At 62.5% G+C, this 24,186-nt stretch overlaps 4 protein-coding genes across 11 annotated transcripts; 2 read left to right on the plus strand and 2 right to left on the minus strand.

Annotated features, from left to right (window-relative positions):
- Positions 1 to 65: 65 nt before the first annotated feature.
- Positions 66 to 11,122, minus strand: SDHC (succinate dehydrogenase complex subunit C). The gene is made up of 6 exons (XM_087772170.1): positions 11,046 to 11,122; positions 7,059 to 7,115; positions 6,135 to 6,236; positions 5,276 to 5,337; positions 2,913 to 3,076; positions 66 to 930 (listed from the first exon to the last, which is right to left on the minus strand). Exons 1-6 carry the CDS (start codon positions 11,063 to 11,065, stop codon positions 826 to 828), a joined length of 510 nt encoding a protein of 169 aa, XP_087628296.1. The 5' UTR covers positions 11,066 to 11,122; the 3' UTR covers positions 66 to 825.
- Positions 11,123 to 12,234: 1,112 nt separating this feature from the next.
- MPZ (myelin protein zero) lies at positions 12,235 to 14,967 on the plus strand. 2 transcript variants are annotated; one of them, XM_009464949.2, is made up of 6 exons: positions 12,235 to 12,424; positions 12,976 to 13,142; positions 13,236 to 13,449; positions 13,531 to 13,666; positions 13,778 to 13,838; positions 13,986 to 14,967. In XM_009464949.2, exons 1-6 carry the CDS (start codon positions 12,361 to 12,363, stop codon positions 14,088 to 14,090), a joined length of 747 nt encoding a protein of 248 aa, XP_009463224.1. In that variant the 5' UTR covers positions 12,235 to 12,360; the 3' UTR covers positions 14,091 to 14,967. The 2 variants fall into 2 exon arrangements, with proteins under 2 accessions (XP_009463224.1, XP_087628356.1); XM_087772230.1 differs by having other exon boundaries at positions 12,340 to 13,142.
- Positions 14,968 to 18,108: 3,141 nt separating this feature from the next.
- On the plus strand, positions 18,109 to 21,594 carry NR1I3 (nuclear receptor subfamily 1 group I member 3). Of its 3 annotated transcripts, XM_087772260.1 has the most exons (9): positions 18,109 to 18,789; positions 19,096 to 19,330; positions 19,616 to 19,746; positions 20,205 to 20,377; positions 20,459 to 20,667; positions 20,745 to 20,890; positions 20,979 to 21,095; positions 21,171 to 21,276; positions 21,367 to 21,594. In XM_087772260.1, the coding sequence occupies exons 1-9, from the start codon at positions 18,417 to 18,419 to the stop codon at positions 21,494 to 21,496; spliced, it is 1,620 nt and encodes a 539-aa protein (XP_087628386.1). In that variant the 5' UTR covers positions 18,109 to 18,416; the 3' UTR covers positions 21,497 to 21,594. The 3 variants fall into 3 exon arrangements, with proteins under 3 accessions (XP_087628386.1, XP_087628385.1, XP_087628384.1); XM_087772259.1 differs by having other exon boundaries at positions 20,205 to 20,667; XM_087772258.1 differs by having other exon boundaries at positions 20,205 to 20,667; positions 21,171 to 21,594.
- On the minus strand, positions 21,558 to 24,064 carry TOMM40L (translocase of outer mitochondrial membrane 40 like). Of its 5 annotated transcripts, none has more exons than XM_087772262.1 (9): positions 23,880 to 24,061; positions 23,484 to 23,551; positions 23,290 to 23,382; positions 23,011 to 23,112; positions 22,792 to 22,867; positions 22,595 to 22,717; positions 22,397 to 22,473; positions 22,219 to 22,321; positions 21,558 to 22,147 (listed from the first exon to the last, which is right to left on the minus strand). In XM_087772262.1, exons 1-9 carry the CDS (start codon positions 23,977 to 23,979, stop codon positions 22,008 to 22,010), a joined length of 882 nt encoding a protein of 293 aa, XP_087628388.1. In that variant the 5' UTR covers positions 23,980 to 24,061; the 3' UTR covers positions 21,558 to 22,007. The 5 variants fall into 5 exon arrangements, with proteins under 5 accessions (XP_087628388.1, XP_087628387.1, XP_087628389.1 ...); XM_087772261.1 differs by having other exon boundaries at positions 22,792 to 22,897; positions 23,880 to 24,058; XM_087772263.1 differs by having other exon boundaries at positions 22,792 to 22,897; positions 23,484 to 23,568; positions 23,880 to 24,004.
- Positions 24,065 to 24,186: the final 122 nt, after the last annotated feature.

Raw genomic sequence — 24,186 nt, forward strand, 5'->3', positions numbered from 1 at the left:
CCACCCCTTCCCAGCCGACTTCGCCTCAGTGAACAGTGTTGAGCACAGACAACAAACTCAGCGGCTCAGTATGAAGGATCAAGGCTGCTTTATTGCAAAGGTGGACAAGTGACAAGTGCTGAAATGAGAGCTGGTGGCAACACACGATGGGAAAACCACGTCCCTCCCATCGTGTCAGTGACAGAGTAACTTCCTAAGACAGGAAAATTGGATGTTTTCACTGGCAGGGGCTCCGGGGCCCTAAAGCTGGCTGAATCACAACATTTCAAGGATAAGTAGTGGGGACTGAACCTCTGCAGGTCTGAGCACCCCACCCCAGCTGGCTCACGCTACCAGGCTTGGAAAGCGCAGGGTCCCGCAGCTGGTGCGGCACCTGGACGGCACCGATCACCCATTCCCCTCACGGGTGCTGGCGTTGGCAGCTCCGCCTGCTCTCCCTGCCCTGGCACGGGCTGCCTCAATGGAGATGCTTGTCCTGTGACAGGCCTACACACGCACTACCAGCAGTCCCCGAGCCCACTCGGACCTGCGGGGAACAGATTCAGCATTGTCTCAAGCTTGGGGACAGAGCAGAGAAAAGAAACGCCCTGGAGTTTGCCTGGAAGAAGCTAGGCAGCTCTCTGTGAGCAATTGAACGTGCCAGGATCGGCTGATAATTTGTGCCCGGGACATCACCCGGGCTAATGAAAAGCAACTCTGATCATCCACGAGATTTGCGAGGAGGGGAAGCCTGTCCTCCCACTTCCCTCTCCACACACATCTTGAGGTGGGCCAGGACGGAGCAAATCTTCTGAAAAAAGGGAGGCCATCAACCAGGAGGTACCTTCACATTGCCGCAAGGCCCGCGGAGGAGAGCAGGGTCAAGATCAGGACCAGCACCCCAGACTGGTTGACCTGGGGGATCTTGAACCCCTTCCCCATGTCCCATGCCTGCAGGAAAGAAGAGACACAGCAGGGTTAATTCAACAGGGCTGGGACAGTCCCTGAAGGGGGATGTACCAGACGCAGGCAGAAAGGCACCATCTTTCTAATAAAAGCCATCAAGGCCACCCCAAAAAACAGCCTTTGCACCACCGGGTACAGACTGGAGGGAGGGCTACAAGCATCCATCACTGCAGGGCAACAGGCAGGGGTCTCCCTGGGTGGAGGCACGCGCGCGCCATGCCAGAGGAAGCTTATCCCCCACCAAGCCCCTGCAACTATCAGCAAAGCCACCCGTGAGCTCTCCCTAATCCCCAACAGCCACAGCATGCCAGGTTCACTTCAAAAGCGGCAGCTGCTTTCCACTTGCTTCTCTCCTGCTGACAGAAATAGGTTATAAAGCACGGTGCAAGCCACAGATCTGAGGCAGCGCTAACATCCCCGCGGGCAGAGCCAAGTGGGTGGGGATGAGCCTTGGCCTCCTGCACCTCTGTGTATGCCCCTGGGTATGGTGCGAGCTGTGCAGGCCAGGCTGAGCCTGGATGGCAGGGAGGGATGCTGGAACTGCAGCCCGGAGCTGGGTGTCCTCAGTTCCCAGATATCACAGGTGGGTTTGCATATCTCGCCTGACTTTGGTCAAGCGAAAGCGGGGTGGCTGAGGGCAGCCTGGGGAGCACACACCTCCTCCCAGCCTGCCAGCAAGCCCCCAGGGCTCAATGCAGAGAAGCACCTGGGGCAGAGGCACTAAACTGAACCTGCTCCCTCTTGACTCCCCTTTGGGGAGCCAACGCTGCTGGTTTCCTTCTCAGACAATTTAATTGGCATCCTAATATATACGTGCAGTCAGAGACTTCAGCACGCATTCGACTCACGATGCTCTGAACAAGCAGCAGGTTATGACTGCTCCATTTGCCCAACAGCGTCTCCACAAGCGAGCAGGGCTCAGCCAGCTGCAGGCCCCGTGCTCCGAGACTCCTCCGACGCGGAGTGCTTGAAAAGCAGATAACGAGCACTCACAGCACTGCCGGCTGGCCACCATCCGCCCCAAGGACCCACAGAGGGGGCTGCCCTCACAGCACACTGCTGTTGTTCACCCCAACAGCTCAGCCAGGTCCCTCCTGGCACTCTGACACGATCACCTCGTAACGGCTGCTCCCGGGTACAGGATACAACATCCAACAGTGCTCAAGTCCCGTGTTTCCACACTGGAAACACTGGGAGCCATCAGCGCCTGCAGCGCGAGCCCACGTCTGCAGCACAGCTCCGCACGTGATGCTCCCCCCGCCCAGAGCAGAAGGATCATGTCACACTCCGGGCCAGCTGCCTTTGCAATTTGCTCCCGTAAAACCTAACCTATCTGGAGCTACAGAAAACACAAAATCAACTACAAAAAGCAGCACGTCTTGTACTGTTCCCAGCAAGAAACTCTCAGTTCTCCAGCTCCCCCTCCTTCATCAAACACAGGAAGCTCGGCTGAACGGAGCTGCTTGTTCCGCACTTCAGCCCATGGCAAACATCACAGGTTACTTTCTTCGCAGGCAGCGCTGTCTGCAATCCTCTGCCACATGTCTTCTGGGCTCATTAAATACTATAAAGCACTTGGAAGATCACAGCGCAATGGCTGCATGACGAGGGTGAGATAACGAGCAACGGGTGGCACTTCTGCAGGGCTCAAGCTCGAGGCTCTGTGGACGCGTTCCCCTGGCTGTAACGCTGCTCCTGCCACCCCTCGTCCATCTCCCGCAGGTGAGGAGATGCGGGGGGATGCTTCAGCCAGCTGTGCCACCCGGTCAAGTACCAGCGTAGTGATGCTCTCTGCAACTTAAATGTACCCAAAAATAGCACTGAGGTTCTGAAGCACTTGAGGTGACTAATTCCCATTTCCAAGGGCACCTTCCCAGATGCCGCACCCGGCGCTCCCACAGCCGGCAGACACTTCACTTCCCTCGCATCCCCAAGCAGGCACACGGCCCCTCGCAGGGGCTACTCACAAGGTGTCGGACTCCATTCCAGGTGTGGTAGGAGAAGGGGAAAGCCAGAGCAAACTTAGCAGAGTAGATGAGAGCGGGCCCCAGGCTGAGCGACTTCACCATGGCCAGGTAGTGGGGAAACTGTTCTGGGAGCAGCAGGGCAGCCAGACCAAAGAGGGAGACTCCTGAGAAAGACAAAGCCCACAGGTCAAGCCAACAGAAGCATTACCAACCCCTAGCTGCCCACAAAGAGCCCCAGGCCACCTCTACATCTCTGGTTTGGTGACACAGCCTGAACCACCATCAGCTCATGGCAGCCTGCAAAGGAAGGAGGAAGGAGAAGGGCTCTGCCCATCCAGTGGCAGTGCCAGCTGCACTGTGACACTGTACCCTGGGGTGCTGAGGACTCAAACCGGGGCAACAACGCAAAGAATCTGGGTCCTGCACCAGGGGCTGCATTACTCATACAACACCCAGAGACCAAACTGGCATGAGCTCATGCAATTGCAGCCAAACCAGCCCAAATTCAAGGTTAAAGGGACAAGGAAGTTTGGAAATGTAAGGTGGCAGCTCTTCAGTGAAGTCCCCAGATGCACATCTCAGAACAGAAACCCCTCTGCCACCAGCCACTGACACAGGCAGCAATGTAGCAAGGCTGCCTTGATGGGGACCAGCAAAGGAACCAGCAAAGAGACAGCCTGACACGTGTGGCTGCACTAGCTGCAGCAGCTTCTCCTCCTCCTTTCTAGGCCAAGAGGGTTTCTCCAGATGGTGCTGCCAAAAGAATGGGAACGATCACAGCCAGCAGTCAGCCAATTCGCGATTCACCCTCCACTCAATAGCGCCTGATTACACTGCGGCACGCTAGCTCGAGCACCTCGGCTGAGGCCGGCACTGGCAGCCTGAATCAACCAGCTGCTTCCTCGCTCAGCCACTTGTCTCCTCAATGGCCTTTGTGTTCGCCCTGCAAGAAGTGCAGGAAGTCAGAGGCTCCTGTAATTATAGGCCTTGACAGAGCGGAGTTGAACACTTCCCCCTCCCCTTCTCCTCGTTCCTTTGTGCTCAATCGGCCTGGGAAGAGGACGATTTCCCCTCAGGCAAAGGCTGATGGATTGGAGCAGAAAGGCAACAGTGAACCTGCCAGCTCGGCCTGTCTCACAGCAAGCTGGACTGGACGGGGACCGCAGCCCACGGGGCCAGGCACGTCCTGAGCTCCTGGAGATAAGATCCCAAAGCTGGGTGGTGCCAGCACGGCTGCCATGCAATGCCCTGGATTCGCATGCAGAGCAAGGCATGCAGCCACCTCCAAGGAGCCAGCTGGGCTCACAGGGTGCAGGCAAAGTCACCTTGCTGTGCTCGGAGCAGGCAGCCATCAGCTGCTCTCCTGCAGAGGATGCATGCCGCTCTTCAGGAGGCAGAGCTGGGCACAAGCCGGCTGGCCTGGGAGGGGCAGAGCTGAGGCCTCAGCAGGGCTCTGCCCTGTGGATATGGGAGCAGGAGCACATGGGTGCCCTTTTCTAGGAGCCCAACTCCCAAGCCCTCACGGGAGGCCAGGCTGGGAAGGGCAGGCTGCAGCCCTCACTGCTCCCTCTCACTCTGGCAAGTGAAGAACACAAGTCCTCAGTCCTGCACATCTTTTCTGAGTTCCTTCACTCTCTGCCCTTCTGCAAACACCAACCCAGCTCCCCCCCCTCAACAGGGAGCAACCAGAGAAGCACCTTCCTGCTGCCATGAGAGGGCATTAATGGAAATAAAACAGCCTTTCACAGTTAGATATCCTATCACTTAGTCAAACCACGCACATCAAATTGCTGGAGGGAGTTTATCAGTTTTGATGCTGGTGCTGCCTTCTCCCTCACCGGGATCTCTGGGAAAGCAGCAGCCACTCCCAGGAAGCTCAAAAACTCCACCTGTGCCAAGGAAAATCCTGTGAGCTCTGCCTGCCTGTCAGTCTTTCCCACACACAGGGTCTCCTGTAAGGGTAAAACCAGCAAAAAACAGCCCCAGAAGAGAAGGGCTGAGAGCAGCAGATCAGCCTTTTCCAGGCTGGGGAAGGCCCCGAGAAAAGCACCCAGGCCAGGCCACAGTGCTTACAAAGGCTTCGAAGGCTTTTACGTGCAGAGGAGCATCACTGCCTTTGTAGAACTGGAGCCACTCACAGCACAAGAGGACAGAGAAATGGGGATGGGGAGATATTCAGGGGATGGAGAAAGGGAGAGGACAAAGTGCAGGTTTCCCAGAAGAAAACCCATTGCTGAAGCTGGGGACAGAGGAGAGAAAACGTCCGCCTGGAGTCACGTTTCCAAATCAGAGGGGGTCAGAGGGCTCTTCCCTCCCGCAGCCCCCGCCCTCTGTCACCACAAGCAGGTGGGAGATGCACGCACCTAAGCTCAGCACAATGCCGGTGCCCCGGTGCGTGATGGACATCGCCATGGGCAGGGACCACCTGCAAAACAACCAACCTCGTCAGCAAAACAGGGCACAACACCAGGGAGGCCTCCGAGGCCATCAGACAAAGCACAGCCCGTCTATTCCTAGACAGCTCCGTGCTGCTGGGCGGGTATTTCTGCACTCGGAGTTATTCAAGGAATCCAGCCAGAGCAAAAGGGGAGAGACAGGGGAATTTGCAGAGGCAGCTTGGGAATGGCAAATGCCACTGGCATGGGTTTGGGAAGGGGAAGGGCGTCTGCTGAGAAAGCTTAAAGGGAGATGAAACAGGAGAAGACTGTAATGCTCCTGTAGTTGAGGAACAAAGGGGCAGGGTTTGGGTATCCGGGCTCACAGATCAACGAGACAACCTGGAAAAGTGACAGAGGTGGCCCCAAAGAAGCCATCACCTTTCTGAGAAGGGAACCCAAGAGCCCCAAGTTGGCCTCCTGCCTCCACCCCCAAGGACCGCCAACTCTGCAGCGGATGCGCCATTCTGCACAACCGCCCCCCGTGGAGGCAGCTGCCTTTCAATGGCACATCTGGAAACACTGCCCTGCCCAAGCATCCCGAAGTGCAGCTCTGGGGGGACTGTACCCCTCCACAACACCCTGTATGAAAACAGTGAGTGTCATCAACTCCGTGGAGGAGGCTGTGATTCCCACACACAGCTCAGACTGTTCACAGCGCAATGTAGAGGGTTTCCCCGTCCTCTGCCTGAAGTGACAATGGGAAGGTGCACAGCCCTCCCACCCAAGGGCTGTCGTGTGCCAGAGGTGCCCCAGTGCGAAGCTGAGGAGGCCAAGAGGCTCTTACTTGTAAATAGTGACATGAGGGGACAAGGGACGATTGGACTTAGTGTTCTTCTCCCAGAAGCGGGCCATCTCCTCCTTGGCCGTCGTTCCCATCGGGACAATGCTGCAAAAGAAGAGGAGATGGGAGGTGCAGAGAGATGGCAGCGTTTTACCCCTGCCTGCTCCGCCGGGCTTTGCTGTGGCAGTTTTCCATCTTGCAGGATGTGAGCTCCTGGCTGACCTTGACTACAGCAGTACAAAGAACGGCTCCAGCTGTGCGTGGACACAGGCAAGGAGAGGAATCGCTGCCAGCTCTCTCAAGTGAATAATAATAATAATACGCAGGATGGGAAGCTGCTGCACTGGAATCCACTCAGACAGCGGAGCTGAGCCACCCCCCCTCAGCACCACCCAAATAAGGGTATAGGATATCAGATAACATATTATATAACAGTGATAACATGCAACCTGCTCTTTACTGCCACGGTAATTGCACACTGTACCAAATAAAGAGCTTGTAATTTAATGTTCCCGAGATTACACAGCAATTACACTTACAGCCCAATTTAGCAGAAAATAACTATTTCTCCCTAAGCCCGGCAGCACGAAGCATGGGAACAAGAGGGCTTCTGTGGCTCCCAGCCCTCCTCAGGTGCAAAGCTGTCGCACAGAGTGGCACAGAGGGGTGACAGGGGTACCACTGCCCCTGCAAGAGACCCAGGCCCACCTCATTAGCCAGCCAAGCTCTCCCTTCATCCCCACCCACAAGCCCTAACCCCTCTGTAATTAGGCTGTGCCCTCATGGTGGCATGAGGCAGTAAGTGCCCAGCTAAAACATGGCCTTGATTGACCATAATTACTAAGCGCACACATGCCCCAAAGCCTTAGACGGCATCCCTCGGGGAAGAGCTTAATCCCGTTACTCTCAGTAAAACCTCAGACTCACTGTCGCACAGAAAGGCTGGGGCCAAGCCGAGCCAGCAGGCATCGCCGACCAACACATCTGCAAGAAAGAAGACAGGAAGGCTTTGTGAGTGCCAAATAAACACCTGAAAATGCCAGCAAGATGGGGCCAGGGAGGGAATTCGCCACTTTGGTGGTTCATATCTTAAAATCAGTCTTAACACTGGGCTGTTCCTCCACAAATCTCTCTCTTACACGGAGCTCTTAACTAGAGTCTCTAGACTCTGCCCGGGGGTTCATTCTTTACGACACCCTGTAATTAGTCTGCTCAGCTGTAATATCTTGTTTGTAAGACAGACATAAACAGCACTCTAAGCTCACAGCTACACTGAGGCAGTCCATTTTTCACTCTCACTACAGCAATTATCAGGGCGGGCAGCACACGTCCCCAGAAACGTGCATCTGCCAAGCTCTGCAGAAAGGGCTGCTTCAGGCCACCGCTCTCCATGCGTCCAAGATGAAGACATCAACCCCCCTTCCTCCAAACACTTGTTTTCATTACAGCATTTCGCCGCTGCCATTCATTAAGCTCCGAGCACCGGCGAGATGGGAGGTCACTGTCACAGTGCAGCGTACGCAGCATTTCAGCCATGCTGAGGCTCGAGGCAGGAGGTAAAAAGGGATTTTGTGGTGCTCAAAGGAGTGGGTGCCGCTCTCTGCGGACCGATTGTAGTAACCGCGACTCTGACATTCAAGGGCATCTCTCCAGGAACGGGGAGGAACAGGCGCCCAGCCCAGCACAGCTCGAGCATTTGCACATGTGGGCTGGAATCTGCAGCGCCTGCTCCTCTCCAGGACAAAGCCTAACAGGCAGTGCTGCCTTTCCTGACAACACGACAAGAACAAGGTGTGTAATAACATTTGGTGTGCTCATCTGCAGCACAGTGACAAACACTAATTAATCTTCTCAAATGCACACGCATCTGTACCAGCATCTCCCGCTGTTTCATTAATAGCAGTAGATAAACGAAGCTCTGCTGCTTTTCAGTTGTCCTACAGCCAGTCTCGAGGACATGGTAGGAAAAACATCTGGAGGTCAGCTCTTCACCAGGTGTAAAGCCAAAACAAAAGTCATTATTATTAACCACTCCGAGTTCCTGTGTAAATGATCATTAGGATGTTTCCTTTCAAAATCTTCCATCGCGTTCAAAGGCTGGACTTGAAACACAGCAGGTTTTTACGAAGGCATCCCAGCTGGATGCATGAATTTTCGGCAATGCAGAATCCACCCCATGCTGCAGTGCAACACTTCCAATTGAAAACCCTTCTTTGAACTGTCTCTAGTTTATCAACGCCCTCCCTGAAGTGTGGCCTGACAGCAAGACCAAGAGCTTCAGGGGGACGCAGCAATGGCTGAGCCCAGCCAAACCTCCACCAAGCCCACCATCATGTCCGAGAGCAGCCGACAACAGATCCTCGGAGAAAAGTCTCAGGAAACACAGAGCAGCACCCCCCACCACATGCAGCTCACGCGCTTTCCGAGCCAGAGGGTGTCAGTACATAATAAATGTACTTTTTTCACCATGAAATTGCATTGTCACCTCCCAACCCCCCAACTTCCAGCACAAATTCTCACAGCTTAACCAGACGCAGAGAACCGGCTCCCTGCTTGTCCCAAGCCCCTGCAAACCAGTGCCAGCCACCACCTCCCGGTTCTTGGGCAGGGGAGAGGAGGTGAACGATAAATCTGTACCCGCGGACCATTAATGATTTATACACCTCGCTCATGCCCTCCTCGGTCCGCTTTTCCAGATTAAAAGGCCAAACCTATTTCATCTCTCCTTCTACAGAAGCCGCTCAACACCTCTTCTGGCGGCTGGGGCGGTGGAAGAGGGAGAGCTGGCTCCGAATCACACACAATATTCAAAATAAGAATGAAATCCACAACGCATTTGCATTTTTTCAAAGCTAAACTTCCCCGCAAGAACTCCCCATCCTCTTGGCTCAATTTTAATATTTTTTTTTAGATGCAAAGCATTACATCTTGCTTCAGTGCAATGACTATTGCTTGCAAAACACAGCCCTCCAGCTAAGCAATCAAGGTCACTCTGTACCAAGGACCTGTCCTCTTCATTATTTATCATTCTCTAAGTTGTTGCATCTTTTCCAGCTCTTCCTCCATCAACTTGCATTTCCTTCCAGATCACTGATAAACATGTTTTTTTAAAAAGAAGAATTAGCCCTAAAAGAGGATCCTCTGGACTCCCGCTGAGAGCTTCCCATGGCACCCCAACCAACTCCTGCTCGGCCCCGTGCCCGAGGAGGGTGGAAAGACTCAGGGGACCCCCAGGCGGTGTTAATTATCATGGATTTTACAGAGCGCAGCCGCTCACGCGGGGCTGGAGAAGGGCAAGAATAAAGCAGCAGCTCAAACGAGACGTCTATAAGCACCCGGCGGTGGAACAGCACTGGCTGCACACACCCCACCACGCAGCTCCGTTAACTCAGGAGGAGAATTTCAGGAGTAGTTGTGGGGGACAGCTCTGGAGCAGCTTCAGCTTAGTGTCATGTTGATAGACGTCGTTAACATTTATCCTGCAAGACAGGTCTATAAAAATCACTCGGATTTTGCCATGGAGGAGGCAAATGAGAAGCGATTATATATGCTTTTTCATCTGACAAGCAGAAGCAGACACGAGAGGAAGTTATCAGGCGCAGGCTTCAAACCAGAGCGAGCAACTTCTCTCTTGTTTTTCAAGCAGCAGCTGCAGGGCACCCACCCAAGCAGGTACTGAGCCCCCCCGCCTCTCCTGCTGCTGGCAGATCCTGCCTTTAAACAAACCCGCACACGCAACAAACAGTTTTCCGCAAAAGCATGACGGCGCCAACCGCTGCTAGAAAGAGAATAAATTAAGAGAATGAAATCCCAAACACCATCTCCAGGCTGATATCAAAGAGGAGAATGTCGGAAACGGGGGCTGGGAGGGGGAGAGCCACAGCCTCGAGGAGGCACAAAACTTTTCAGTGGGGGTGGTAGATGGGAAGAGGCACTTTCAGGCCAAGCAAACACAACGTCCTTCCCCATTGCTGCTCAGCACCACAGGCGTGGCAGGACATACTCCCGCAGGGGACCACTGAGCTCATACGAAGCCACCACCACCCTGTCAGATGGCCCTGCGAGGCGGGGGACACCCCGCCAGCACCGCCTAGGTGGTAACGTGGATGTTTGTCCACCCAGTCAAGGCCACCAAGAGCCATAGGAAGGACGGGGAGAGATCGCACGCAGAGAGCGGGAAGAAGCAGGACTGCCCTTATCAGCAGCAATAACCTGCTAGCCTCACCCACAGCCGGGCTGATCTCAGCCCCGCAGAGCGCTCAGACCTCGGTTCCCCCGCCGCAGCCCAAGGGATCCAGGCTCCTGCCCTGCCCTCACTGTTCGCAGCCCGAGGGCTGCCCCCGGGGGCTCGCTGCGACGGAGGGGCACGGTTCAGCGGCCCGAGGGGGCGATGCCTCACCGGCTCCCTGCAGCCGCTGGACCGCGAGAGGGGAGCGCAGGGACACGGTCCCCGGTCCCCCGCCTTGAACACAACAGGGGACGAGCCACAAAGCATCGGCTTTGTGAAAGGGAAACGGGCGCGCCCGAGGGCGGAGGATGGGGGCGGGATCGGGGAGGACCGGGCCTAGCCCGGGGGGGACCGGACCCGGGGCTGTCGCAGGTGGGGCGGCGTGGCCCGTTCCGGCACCGGGGGCCGTTACCCACAGCCGGGACGGGGGCAGGAGCCCGTCCCGGGACGGGGCACCCCACGGCTCAGCCTGCCCAGGGCTCCGTGCGCGGTTCCGGGGCGCCCCCGGCGCCGCGACGCCCCCCCCGACGGGCTGTCCCCGCCCGGCAGCACCGCGGCCCGGCCGAGCGGCAGGACCCGGCCCCGCCGGGACGAGACAACCGGCCCGCCCGCCCGCGGCGCCGCGCAGCCGCTCCCGGGGCCGCGGGTCCCGCCACGGCGCCCGGCCCGGCCCGCCCGGGAGTCACCTCAACGCCAGCGCCGCCATCTTGGAGCGCCCCGCACGCCGGAAGCGGCTGTGACGCACTTCCGCCCCCGCCGCCGGGCGCTGCCCGTTGCCCGCTGGGGCTGCCCGGTGCCCCCGCGGCGTCCCTCGCTAGCCCCGGCGCTGCTCCTTGTCCCCCCGTTACTCCCAGGGCTTCCCGTTACCTCCTGGGGCTGCCCACTACCCCCCCGTTACCGCCGGGACTGCCTCTTACCCGCCCCGTTACTCCCAGGGCTGCCCGTTACCCCCCTCGTTACCCCCCGGGGCTGCCCGCCCACCCCAGAGCTGCCGGGGGGCAGGACGGGGGCTCCCCAGCCCACCAGGACCCCCTTTCCCACAGCTGCAGCCGACGGAGGACATTGAAGCAGGAAAATGTCGCAGCTCCTGGGCGAGTCCCGTCCCCGTCCCCGTCCACCGCCCTCCCTTCCCCAGCCATGAACTCTCTGAGTCAAAAACCTGAGGAAAACCCCACTTTGGAGCTTTTCACCCCAAAACACCACTTGCCCCTCAGCCAGTGGCAAAGCAGGTGGGGGATCATCATGCAAATTCCTGCCCTGGGCTCTGCATGGAGCGGTGGCACTTAGGTGGCTCCCTGCTTCGCACCCCGCAGGGACGGACGTGCCCCTCATCCCGCGGCTGGAGCCAGCCGGCTCCGTGCCCAGGGGGAACATCCAACATCACCCTCTCAAAGGTGTGTTTTCACCCCAAAATGGAGCCGGAGCAGAGGCTGCTGGGAGCGCGCTTGGCCAAAGCTGGCGGTGCCAGCTGGGGAGCCCCACGCGGTGGGGCTGGCGTGGGGACCACACCAGAGGGTGCCGGCAGCCGGCCTGTGGCCGCGGAACAGGAGGGGATGAGCCGGTGGCCCGTGGCGCAGTCGGCGCAAGACCCCAATCCCCGCCAGGCAGGTCTATCCCCAGGACCAACCGAGGACCGTGGCTGTGTGCTGGTGCCCTCCGGCTCCAGCCACATTCCTGCCGAGCCACCTCCGCCGCAGTCGGGAATGTGGCCAGACAAAGGGCACTGTGTGCCCGGCCCCCCCACCGCATGCTTCCCCCTCCTCGCTCATCACCAAACTAAATGACCCCTTTCAGTCCAGGGCGCCCGGCATCCCCTGGGCCCCACCGCCCCGGCTGCCCAGCGCCCATTGGCCCGAGGCCGGGGCGCCGCTGGCATCATTCGGCGCTGCTTGCTCTTAAACCTCAGCCCCCATCCCACTGGCACCCTTCGGCACGCCGCCGGGCCCTGCACAACACCAGCCCTCCATGCGGCTTGGAGCCGGCCGGTGACAGGCAGCCACCATGTCGCAGGGTGCCAGGGGCAGCGGCAGCCTCCTCCTCCTCGCTGGGCTCCTCTCGGTGCTGGGTAAGCTGGGGACAGGGACGAGGGACCAGGGTTGCTGGTCTTGAAATCCTGATCCTGGATGCTGGGAGGTACCAGGGGGCTCCAGACCCTCAGGAGGTGGCTGTGGGTCTGGTGCCCACCCACACATCTGCTTTTGGGAGTGTCACTGGTGGTGGCAATCCTCTGTGGCCATGCTCCGGTCCCCATCCCCAGGCTGCAAGGAGAATCCCAGCACCAGCCAGCTCCCTGGGGACGGGATAGGGGTGCTGGGTGCCGGACCCAGCCCTGTCAGCATCCTCTGGCGTCAGCCAGCACCGGGACACGGTCCCCTTTGAACTGACCGTGAGGACACCAGGGCAGAGGCTCCCCACAAAGGCACCTGTGGTGGCACAAGTTCCAGTTCTTGTGCTTTCTCCAGGGCCAACAAAAGCCCTTTGGTGGCAGCATGGGGCTGGGCATGGGGCCAGGCATAGGACCAGCATGGGGGCACAGACCAGCCAGTGGCCCCAGTGATGGGCACCATCCCCATGCTGGGGTCCCCTGCGGGGCTGATGGGTTTGTGCCCCTGGCAGGGCCGTCCCCGACATCCTCCATCCACGTGTACACGCAGCGGGAGGTGTACGGCACCGTTGGCTCCCACGTCACCCTCTCCTGCAGCTTCTGGTCCAGCGAGTGGATCTCCGAGGACATCTCCATCACATGGCACTTCCAAGCTGAGGGAACCCGTGACAGCACATCCGTAAGCACCCGCTCCGCTTTGGGGTGCGGGGTGGCCCTGCCGTGCCCGGAGGCACCGTGACCCTGATGTCCGTGTGTCTGTCCCCATCGCTAGATATTCCACTATGCCAAGGGTCAGCCTTACATCGATGACGTGGGCACCTTCAAGGAGCGGATGGAGTGGGTTGGCAATCCCCACCGTAAGGATGGCTCCATCGTCATCCACAACCTGGACTACACCGACAACGGCACCTTCACCTGCGACGTCAAGAACCCCCCTGACATTGTGGGCAAGTCCTCCCAGGTCACGCTCTACGTCTTTGAGAAAGGTACGGCACCAGCGGTCCCCTCCCTGCCTCAGTTTCCCCGCTCTGGCCAGGGGGGCTGATGGGATGCTGGTGTCCCTACAGTGCCCACCCGCTATGGTGTTGTGCTGGGCTCCATCATCGGTGGGGCTCTGCTGCTGGTGGCCGTGGTGGTGGTCCTCGTCTATCTCATCCGCTACTGCTGGCTGCGGCGGCAGGCAGCCCTGCAGCGACGGCTGAGGTGAGCCCTACTGCCCGACCAGGGCAAAACCACCCCAAAATAGAGCTGCCAGGTCAGACTGGGGGGGTGGCCTTTCTGAAATGCCTTTTTGCCTTTCCACCCCAATTTTAGTGCCATGGAGAAGGGAAAGCTGCAGCGATCAGCCAAGGATGCGTCCAAGCGCAGCCGGCAGGTGAGCAATGAGGGCTTGGAGGGGGCAAAATGGCCTGGCCGGGGGGGCAAACCCCTCTCCTACCTTTTGGGGTGGGAGGAGAGGCTGTGGGGTGAAGCCCCCAGGGTGGGGGGATACCATGGCACCAACACTGCCCCATCCCTGCAGGCACCCGTGCTCTACGCCATGCTGGACCACAGCCGCAGCACTAAGGCAGCAAGTGAGAAGAAAGCCAAGGGAGCCCCAGGAGACTCCCGTAAGGATAAGAAATAGCGGTTAGCGGGCAGGGAAGGTACCCCGGGGGCGGACGCTGGGGGCACCCGGCCCCCCAAAGTCGTCATGACCATCGAGATGGAGCTGCGGGGGGAGGCTGCTGAGGCCACTCGCCCCGCGCCCGCTGTCCGCTCCCCCAGCAAGGGCAGCCTCAAGAGCGCCCTGATGCACATCATCAAGCCGAACTCGGGGACCTGACACCCGGCCGCCGGTGGAGGGGGGGCCAGGACGCAGCCCCCCCAGCTCCAGGAAGCGGCCACCCCGGGGCACGGGACCCGGCGAGGAGCGGGGTGTGGTCCTCGCCCCAGGTCCCCCAGCCTCGGGGATGCCCCACTGTCCCCCCGCCCCATTCTGAAGCCCCTCGGTCGGTACCTTCCTCTGCGCAACCGCTGCCCTGCCCAGCCCTGGGCACTGATGTAATTTTTCTATTTGAAGACACAACCACTGAATTTTGGGTCTGCCCCCCTAGGCTGCCTCGGTCCCCCCTCCCCAGGGACCTGCGGGGTCCCCACGGGACCGTGCTGCCCCCATCCCTCCCTGTGTTCCCCCCAAAACTACTCTCCGGGAGGGTTTCTCTGCCCCCATCGTTGCTCCTTTTCTGGCCGTTTTCTCGTCTCTCCCTGCGACCGAGCCCAGATGACGTTGCGGGGTGGCCCCTGCCCCGTCCCCTCCGTCCCGCTCCTGTCCCCCATTAACCCTCCCGCCCCATAACCCCCAGCCCTCCCACGCCAGCCGGAGCCTCGTGGAGGAGGAGAGGCTGCGGCCGGGCTGGAGGAGCTGCTGGTGCCCATCACCCCGGAGCCAGGCGCTGCTCCTCAACGTGTTTTTCTACGCCCTGTCCGTGTTCCCCCATCCCCACGGCGCCATTAATAAAACTCACATCTCCAGGAGCCCAGCATCCGCCCCGGCTTGTTCCCCGCTCGAGGTGGGGGTGTCGGGGGGGGGGCAGGTGGTGGCTGTGCACTTGTGAACTTGTTGCATGGAGGCCTGCCAGCTCCCGCAGAGAGAAGGGCATCACTGCCACCACGCCTTAGATTCCCGAGGGATGAGGCGATGTCTCGAGGGCATCCTCATGGCACTCCAGGCACCCCCCTCAGCTGGCAGTGGCAGTCCCTGAGGCCACCCATCATGGCTGCACCCCACCCTAGGGCCACCTTCCCCCTTGTCCTGATCAAGCCCTTGCATTTGCGTTAATTAAAGCTCACCCCAATTAAGGCAGAGGCTGAGTCTCAGGTCCTGCCCTGGGTGCACAGCCCTAGGCATGGCCATGTGGTGGGCAGGGGTCCCCCTGGGGCAGGCAGGGGTCCCTCTCCATGGCCATTGCTCACCCAGCGGTGACTGTCACCATCCTGGCAGTGGGGCTCAGCGAGGGGCAGTGGCCCCGGGGGGGGGGGGGGAGGGCAGTTGGGGTGATGGGTGACTGTGCTGGAGTGGAGTGGGAGCGCTCCCGCCCCACGGATTGGTGCCAGCCCGCAGCCCCATTGGACTCCGCATGGGAGCAGACCAGGAGCGCTCGCTCCCACACTGACACAGACAAGGCTGCAAGGGAGGGGCCCCTGCGCCGCCTCCCCCCGGCCCCACCGACAGGGCTATAATTGTCTTTTCCCTAATAAGTCTGTGGAGCAAGCTGGGGGCCAAGCCTGACCCCGGCGTCCCCAGGGCATCCCCTGGGCCCTGCCTTTCCCTTGGCTACCGACACTGTTTTTCTTTCCAGGGAGCTATTTCTGCCAACATGCTGCGGCTCCATGCCAGGTCCCAGCATCCCCAGTCACCCCATGGCATTGGGCACTGCAGGGACCGGTCCCACAGCCACCTCACATCAGAGCACCAAGAAACCCTGGTGCAAATCCCCAGATAGCTTCATTTTACCCACCCCAAAGCTCTTCTTTTGTCATCGCCAGCAGCAGCCCAGGTACCTCCTGCAGCTGCTCTCAGTGGTGCCACAGTGAGAGCCAGGGCTAGGAACTGCCACTGAAGCTGGCCACAGGCAAAACTTTGATGCCTAGAGGGATGCAATGCCATGAGGCCTTTGTCCCCCAAGGAAGAAGAGCAAGTGGCAGCATCTTTCATTGCCACTGCAAAGAGCAGCGCGATGGGAAACGAGGCCACAGCTCCAAGGGGCTGAGACCCAGTGGCTGATAAATTAAGTAGAATTTCACGGGGAAAACCCCAAATCAGAGAGTGATGGGAGATCCCAGGGTGAGGAAGAAGCAGTTCCCAAAGCGCCAGCCAAGGAGCCCCATCCCAAGGGGGGGATCCTCCACCCACATCCTGGGGATGCCCCTGCCTGTGCTCCCCCCAGGCAGGGACAGTCTGGCCCCGGGGACCTGCAAGGCTGCTTTTAACAGGGGGCTTCACCCTGTTCCCCCAGAGAACGGGGACCTGGGGGTCCCACCAGGTGGGGGACCGTCCCCACACCCCCTCCCACAGACCACTCGACAGCCAGCCCGGCTCCTCTTCCCGATGGTTTATTCTTTACACATGCTAAAAGCCTCCCCAGGGGAGGGGACGGTGACAATGACAGGAGGGTAGGGAGGGGGCAGTGCGAGGACAGGGAGCATCCCAGTGCTGGGCTCCCCCGTGGAGGGCTGCAGCAAGACCTGTCCGTGTCCCCCCTGCAGTGTCCCACCCCATGGGACCAGGACAGGGGCTTCCCTCACTTAGGGGACACCGGTGTCCCCCTACCCCGCACGTCCCCAGCATCACCACGGATGGCTAAATAGGGACTGCCCCAGGAGAATGGGCATTTCCATGCCATTCCCTCACACAAGGACCACCTCCACGCTGGGGGACACAGGACTCGGCCATCTCCCCCCCGACATCAGCCCCCCAGCTTCACCCGGGGTCCTGGCTCGGGGGTGAGCAAGAGATAGGGAAGGGCTGAGCCCCCCCCGGCCCCGCTCGCAGAGGACGGAGCAGCCCCGGCATGGTGGAGATCAGGATGGGGCCGTGCCCGCGTGCAAGAGAGGGACGCCCACTGTGGGCAGGGGGTTGCGGGACCCCACAGCCGCTCAGGGCCCTGACTCCTTCTTCCGCTTCTGGAAGCGGCGGAATTTGCCCTGGATGGCGAGCGCGGCTTTCTCCGTCTCAGGTGCACTCAGGTCAATGTCGATCTCCTCCTCCTCCTCCTCCACCTTTTTGGGGTCGACAGCTTTGGCTGGGGACAGGACAGGGACTGCCCTGGTTACAGCCTGGCACCCCCAGACTCACCCCAGCACCCAGGGAGCACCCTGAACCACCCACCACCCCACCCCTCCCCAGGAGAGGACACCTGGGGGGGACCCCATCACCCCCCCCAGGTGAGGGTCACCCTATCAACCCCCACCTCGGGTGAGGGACACCTGGGGAGGCACCCCCCCCAGGGACAGGGGAAGGACAGAGCAGGTCCCCAAATCCATCCAGGTGTCACCCCCCTCCCCATGGTGGGGATACAGATCCTGGAGGCTTGGGGGATGGGAGCAGCCAGCAGGGTCCCAGGCACCGGGGGTCCCGGGAGGGCATGGGACAGAGGTGACACTGGTGATGGGGCACCCCACGGGGTGCACCCCGCCAGTGCTAGGGGTCCTCACCTTCCTCCTGCCCGCCGGGGGCCTCTGCCACGGAGGGGGACTCATGGGGGCTGCGCTGCGGAGAGAAGGGGGTGCCCGGGGGTGACACGGGGCCCCCGAGAGCAAACCCGGACTGGGGGGGGGGGGCACGGGCTCCGCTTTCCCAGAGACCCCCCCCCCCCCAGCCACCGAGGTCCCCCCCCGCCTCCAGCCGCCCCCTCGGCTGCAGCATCCCTCCCCCCCGCCATTCCCAGGGCAGCGCCTCTCCCGGCCCGTTGCTAAAAATAAAGCAAAAAGGGAAAAACCCTTGTTCTGTTCGGCACCGGCACCGGCACCGGCACCGGCACCGGCACCGGCACCGGCACCGGCACCGGCACCGGCACCGGCACCGGCACCGGCACCGGCACCGGCACCGGCACCGAGCCCTCACCTCACTCATGTCGGCTCCGGTGTCGCCGCCACTCCCGGTGTGCGGCGCCCCGCGCTCCGCTGCCGCTTTTATAGGGGCGCGGCTGAGTGACGGCCGCGGGCGGCCAATGGGGCGCAGGGGCGGGGCCGGGTGGGGACCCGCCCTCCCGCGTGTCTCACCCCCGCCCTGAGCCTCGACGCCCCGCGGAGCCAGACTGGGGGGAACCGGGGGGAACCGGGGGGAGCCGGGGGGAACCGGGTGGCTGTGGCCTCATCACCCCCCAAGCCGCCACCATCCCGGGGCACCCGCAGGTGGCGGGTGACTCCCGGGGGGGGGAGAGGCCCTGCCCGGGGGTCCTGGGATGGGGACATGACTGGCAACTCTCTGCGGCAGCCGGTGATGGGGACCTTCCTCCAGGGCCACCGGTGGCAGGATGGCCACCACTGTGCTCCCCATCCCCTCTGGGCTCTGCCGCCCCGAATGCCTCCCCCAGCACCCACGCGTGTCCTTCTGCCTGCCTATCCCCAGTGTCTGCCATGTCTGTCCCTGCCTGTCCCTGCCTGTCCCTCCCGTGCTGCTTGTCCCCCCCATGTGCTGCCTGTCCCCGCCTGCCGCAGCCTCGCTCAAGTTCAAGGTTCAAACTCCACAGGGCTGCAGCTGGGAGGCGGTGAGGACGACCGGCCCCTTGCTGTGCAGCGACGAGCACCAGGCACCAGCCACACCAGCGCGCACCGGGTCCCAGGTACTGGCACCAACGGGCACCGTCCGCCTTTGGGGGCATCGTGCAGGCGGTTCAGCGGTGGCCGGGGCGGGAGGTCACAGCAGCGGGTGGGTGCACGAGGGTAGTGCACCGTGGAGCGGGGGGGACATGGTGGCTCCCAGGGGACACGTAGGGGACGGGGCGTGGAAGCCAGTGTCAGGGCAGCAGCCACGGGACAGGCAGTACTGCCTGCAGGGTGCACTGCCAGGTGTTGCTCAAGCGGGAGCCGCGGCACGTGTATGCACATGCACACCCCGCACACTCGTGCTTACCCACCCCATCCTGCAGACTCTGTCCTTGCTGCAGTCCCCCCGGTCCAGGCACCGTCATCCGCATCCCCGGCCATGTCTGTGTCGAGCGCCTCAGACATGGAGAGCAGCCCCCGCCCACTGCCGGGCTCCTGGGTCCCCGGAGGGAAGGACATGGAGCCCGGGGAGGAGAAGGTCTGCGCCGTGTGTGGGGACCGCGCCACCGGGTACCACTTCCACGTCATGACCTGCGAGGGCTGCAAGGGCTTCTTCAGGTGGGGGCTGCCACCACGGGGGGACCGGGGCTGCTCTGTGGCACCGGGCAGGAGCCAGGAGACAGGGTGGGATGGGACAGGGCGGGGTGAGATGGGATGGGGCAGGACAGGATGGGGAGAAGGGGACAGAGCGGGATGGGACAAACAGGATGGGACAAGACACATGGAGGGGGACGGAACAAGATAGGACAGGACAGGATCGGGTGGGACAAGACAGGATGGCTGCTGCTACCTCATGCTCATGGTGACAGCCCATGGGGTCTCACAGCTCCCGTGTTCCCCCAGGCGTTCCATCAACAAGGGCATTCAGTTCACCTGCCCCTTCGCCCGGAACTGCCCCATCACCAAGGCCAAGCGGCGGCAGTGCCAGGCCTGCCGCCTCCAGAAGTGCCTCGACGTGGGCATGCGGAAGGACAGTGAGTGCGGTGGCACAGGGACAGCGAGGGGGACATGGGGGGAGAGGGGATGGGGTGACAGAGGGGAGACCTGGGGAGGATGAGGAGGACATGGAGCAAAAGGGAGAGGGAGGACCTGGGTGGGAGAACGTGGGGCAAAAGGGGATGAGGAGGACCCGGGGGGGGACAAGGGAGACCCGGGGGGGGACAAGGGACAGAGAGGACCAGCCTGGGTTGGATGGCACAGGAAGACATGGGGGCAGAAGGGACAGGGCAGCCCAGGGGTGAGGGGACAGCAAGGGACAGAGGCATAGAGGTGACAGCAGGGGGGTGCGGGAGAAAGGGGACGAGGGGGACCCCCATGGGGAGAGGGGACCATGGGGCAGTGGCATCTCTGAGCACCTGGGGGGCCGGGGGGAGCTGCGCCACCGGTGACCCCAGTTCCTGGCCTGGGGGTGACGGTGCTGGCGGGGTGGCAGTGATCATGTCGGAGGAGGTGCTGCAGCGGCGGCGGGCACTGCGGGGGCAGCGGCGGCTGGCGCGGGAGCAGCCAGGGGGGCTGACGGCGGAGCAGCAGGAACTCATCAGCATCCTCATTGCGGCCCACCAGCGCACCTTCGACTCCAGCTTCTCCCAGTTCACGCACTACTGGGTGAGCGGGGACCCCCTGGGACCTGGCTGTCCCCGCGGGTGCCCCGGCACAGCACTGACACCCTGGCTGCCGCCGCTGCAGCCCGCTGTGCGCCTCTATGTCCCCAGCCTGCGGCCACAGAACCCACCAGAGCCAGGTGTCCCTGCCACATGGCCGCCAACTCCACAGCCGGACTGCCTGGACGAGGACGTGCTGCCTGATGTCTTCTCCATGCTGCCCCACTTCGCCGACCTCAGCACCTTCATGATCCAGCAGGTCATCAACTTCGCGAAGGAGATCCCGTCTTTCAGGTCCGTGGGGAGGGGGCATGGGCGGGAGACCCGCACCGCCACCCTGGCCCTGATGCTTCCCCTCACCCCCCCGGCAGGAGCTTGCCCATCGACGACCAGATCTCGCTGCTGAAAGGGGCCACCCTGGAGATCTGCCAGATCCAGTTCAACACCGTCTTCAACGTGGAGACCAATGCGTGGGAGTGCGGGCAGCACTGCTACACCATCCAGGATGGAGCCCTGGGTGAGGCGGGGGGGAACGGCGGCACCGGGGAGCAGGGGACAGCCATGTCCCCATCCTGGCTCGCCCGTCACCGACGCGCTCCCCCCAGCCGGCTTTCAGCAGATCTACCTGGAGCCGCTGCTCAAGTTCCACATCAGCCTGAAGAAGCTGCAGCTCCACGAGACCGAGTATGTCCTGCTCCAGGCCATGCTGCTCTTCTCGCCAGGTAGGGACAGTGACGGCCGCGGCGGGGTGTCCCCTCAGCCCCGCTGACGGCCACCCGCCCGTCCTGTGCCCCCAGACCATGCCAGCATCACCCAGCGGGACTTCGTCGACCAGTTCCAGGAGAAGGTGGCCCTGACGCTCAAGAGCTACATTGACCACCGGCACCCCATGCCCGAGGGCAGGTACGTGCCAGGGCAGTTGGCACGGCCGCAGTCCCCTCCGCCATGGGGACAACCACCAAGTCCGAGCCAGGCGCTTCTCCCCTGCCCCAGGTTTCTCTACGCGAAGCTGCTGCTGCTGCTGACGGAGCTGCAGACACTGAAGGTGGAGAACACGCGACAGATCCTCCACATCCAGGACCTGTCCTCCATGACGCCGCTGCTCTCCGAAATCATCAGCTAGAGCCTGCGCCAGGCCCCAGCTGCCGGCTGCGAGCACCAGGGCTCACCGGCTACCAGTGCACTTTACAGGGCAGAGTAAAGCTCCTTTATTTTTCCAGGCTCCGCGAGTGTGTGCACGTGGGCACTGCCAGCACCTCCAGCTGCCGCCACAACCCGGAGCCACCCCCTGCGCCACCTGAGGGAAACTGAGGCAGAGCAGCGGTGGGAACAGAGGGAAATGCGGTGCTGGGGCGAGGAGGACGGTGCGGGCGGGCGCCGGGGGGTGGAGGCCCCCAGCCCTGAGCGGTAGCCACTCCTCAGCCCGAAGGCGCTAACAGCCACCACGCGCTGTCACACTTCCAGCCACCACGCGCTGTCACACAGTGTCCCCTGGCCGTGAGGGACCAGGTCCCCCCTCCGCAGGCTCCCCCAGTACTGCGGCGCGAGAGCGGGGCCTGGCTGGCCCCCCCGTGGCACGGCACGGCGGCTCCCTGAGCAGGACGGTGGCATGTGCCACCTGCCCCCGCGGTCCCTCAGCCCACGATGACGCTGAAGCCGCAGTGGAAACGGTTCTTCCAGTGGTTGAGGAAGGCGCCCAGAGCCAGGGTGACAGGCAGGGGGGGCAGCTTCTTCTCCAGCACCCCTCCGACGCTCCAGTTACTGTCCAAGAGCCCTGCAGGGGGGACAGGGTGAGCTCCCGGCCAGCGCCAGGGGTGCCAGGTGCCGGCGCAGCTCCTCACTCACCTCTGAAGACCATGTTGGCCTGCGGCAGGTTGAGCTGGTAGCCAAAGGCGAAGGTGGTGTCCTGCAGCCGCGTATTGGCCTCCAGCTCCACCCCGACCTGCACCTGGGGGGCAAAAAACATGAGGCCCCAGGGGGAACGGGGACACACGGGGGACAGGGACGCATGGGGGACACTCACCTGCTCGTTGGCTCGGTGGTAGTAGCTGGCATGGGCGCCGCCGTACCCCACATTCAGTGTCGCCACCCACTTCAGAGCTGGAAGAGAGAAGCAAAGCGGAGGGCAAGGGGAGCCGGGGTGTCCCCCCGGGGCCAGCACGGCGGGCAGGACCCCCAGGGCCGTACCCACAGCCCGCTCGAGCGTGGGGCACCCGCGTACCCGTGTATTTGCCCGCCAGCGTGAGGATGGCTCCCTCCTCCCCGGGCCGCCGGTGATAAACCATCTCCCCGCCCAGGACCAGGCGGGAGGTGACACTCTGGAGGAAATGGGCCACCAGGATCACTGCGGGGACAGCACAGCCCTCAGCACTCGGCCCCCCTTGGGCCCGGCAGCTGGTGGGGGGACTCCCTGCTCACCGGACTCGCCGAGGAGGTCGGGGTTGCCCAGTGTGAGGGTGGCGGTGCAGTCATCCCCCCGGTACTCGCCGTCGAACTGCCACGTCACAAACTTGGCCTGGTGCGTCTGCGAAGGGACGGGCACCGCGGCGGGTCCTGCCACCGTCCCTGCCACCGCCTGGGGGTGACGGAGACGCGCCGGCACCCCCTGCCCCGGGGTCCTCTCCCGCCCAGCCCCACCTGGAAGACAGCTTTGGTGCGGATGCGCTCGGCCACGAGGTGCAGCACTTGGGCATTGAGGCTGCCGCTGTTGTCCATGTCCCCGACCAGCGTGGGGAAGGCCTAGGGACAGGGGAGGTCAGGTGGGGGGACAGGGACCGCTGACCCCAGCTTGAGCCGTAGGCTGGGACCCCCTCAACCCTAGGTAGCCCCCACCCATCCTGGTGCCATTTCAGAGCCTTGTGGCCGCCCCAGGGCCACCCACCGTCCCCGGGGCCACCCTGGGGCACAGGGCCTCACCTCAGTGGGGCTGAGCTGTCGGTCCCCCACAAAGGTGGCGTTGAAGTGGTAGCTGGAGAGGCCGAGGGTGCTCATGTGAACTGTGTGCGTCACCTGTGGGGACGGCGCGTCAGCAGGGGACGGGGGGCGGCCCGGGGGTGGCAGCGCCCCCCCCCTCCCGCACGGCCCCGCGGCTCCCCCTGTGTCCCCCTCACCTGGAAGTGGCTGCTCAGGGTCTTGTTGACGATCAGCTTCACCCCCTCCATCTGCTGTGGGAAAATCTCTGGGGGAGAACAGGGGCTGAGCGGGACCATCGCTGCCAGCCCCCCCCCGGCCCACTGCTGCCGGCCCCCCGGTGCCACCCCACCTCTCCGAGGGCCACCCACAGGCCGCGCCCCGCGCCCCCCAGCGCCACCGGGACCCCCCGCTGCTGCCGGCGCCACCCGGGGGCCTGGACCCGGTGTCCCCTCGGCCTCAGTGTCCCCCAGACCCGGTAGCTTCCCGAACCCGGTGCCCCCCGGCCCCGATGTCCCTCCGGACCCGGTGCCCGCCCCGTCCCCCGTGCCCCCCAGGCCCCGGTGACCCCCAGGCCCGGCGCTCCCGGGCCCCACCTTTGCACTGCCGGTGCAGCTCATCGAAGCTGCCGGGGCTGCCGAGCGGCTCCCCGCGGCGCGGGGCCCGGGCCGCGGCGGGGCCCAGCGCGTTGCCCATGGCCCGGCCCGGCCCTACGGCCGCCCGCCCCCCCCGTCCCCGCCGGGCGCCGCCATCGCGGGCGCGGGCGCCGCCACCGCCGGAAGCGCCTTCGCCAGGCCGCGCCCGCCTGAGGCCGCCGCCGCCATGTCGAGCGCGGGCAGCGCTCGCCGTCCATTGGCTGAGCCGGCGGGGGCGGGACCGCGCCGGACCGTGTCCCCCAGCCCC

This window comes from Nipponia nippon, unplaced genomic scaffold (genome assembly GCF_047370975.1).
Source record: "Nipponia nippon isolate SJK-2023a ecotype South Korea unplaced genomic scaffold, ASM4737097v1 scaffold_36, whole genome shotgun sequence".
NCBI classification, from domain to species: Eukaryota; Metazoa; Chordata; class Aves; order Pelecaniformes; family Threskiornithidae; genus Nipponia; species Nipponia nippon.

What these genes read in the sequence shown, in the direction of transcription:
- TOMM40L (XM_087772261.1), bottom strand. Translation starts at nt 23,979, where the DNA reads ATGGGCAACGCGCTGGGCCCCGCCGCGGCCCGGGCCCCGCGCCGCGGG. An exon ending in GACAGCTCAGCCCCACTGAG is followed by an intron (nt 23,113 to 23,289) that starts GTGAGGCCCTGT and finishes CCCTGTCCCTAG; the next exon opens with GCCTTCCCCACGCTGGTCGG. An exon ending in CGACCTCCTCGGCGAGTCCG is followed by an intron (nt 22,718 to 22,791) that starts GTGAGCAGGGAG and finishes CTGTCCCCGCAG; the next exon opens with TGATCCTGGTGGCCCATTTC.
- NR1I3 (XM_087772258.1), top strand. Translation starts at nt 18,417, where the DNA reads ATGACTGGCAACTCTCTGCGGCAGCCGGTGATGGGGACCTTCCTCCAG. An exon ending in CAGCGCGCACCGGGTCCCAG is followed by an intron (nt 18,790 to 19,095) that starts GTACTGGCACCA and finishes CCCATCCTGCAG; the next exon opens with ACTCTGTCCTTGCTGCAGTC. An exon ending in CATGCTGCTCTTCTCGCCAG is followed by an intron (nt 21,096 to 21,170) that starts GTAGGGACAGTG and finishes CTGTGCCCCCAG; the next exon opens with ACCATGCCAGCATCACCCAG.
- MPZ (XM_087772230.1), top strand. Translation starts at nt 12,849, where the DNA reads ATGGGGCTGGGCATGGGGCCAGGCATAGGACCAGCATGGGGGCACAGA. An exon ending in GAACCCGTGACAGCACATCC is followed by an intron (nt 13,143 to 13,235) that starts GTAAGCACCCGC and finishes CCCCATCGCTAG; the next exon opens with ATATTCCACTATGCCAAGGG. An exon ending in GCTCTACGTCTTTGAGAAAG is followed by an intron (nt 13,450 to 13,530) that starts GTACGGCACCAG and finishes GTGTCCCTACAG; the next exon opens with TGCCCACCCGCTATGGTGTT.
- SDHC (XM_087772170.1), bottom strand. Translation starts at nt 11,065, where the DNA reads ATGGCGGCGCTGGCGTTGAG. An exon ending in CCCAGCCTTTCTGTGCGACA is followed by an intron (nt 6,237 to 7,058) that starts GTGAGTCTGAGG and finishes CTTCTTTTGCAG; the next exon opens with CATTGTCCCGATGGGAACGA. An exon ending in CCTCATGTCACTATTTACAA is followed by an intron (nt 5,338 to 6,134) that starts GTAAGAGCCTCT and finishes GTTGTTTTGCAG; the next exon opens with GTGGTCCCTGCCCATGGCGA.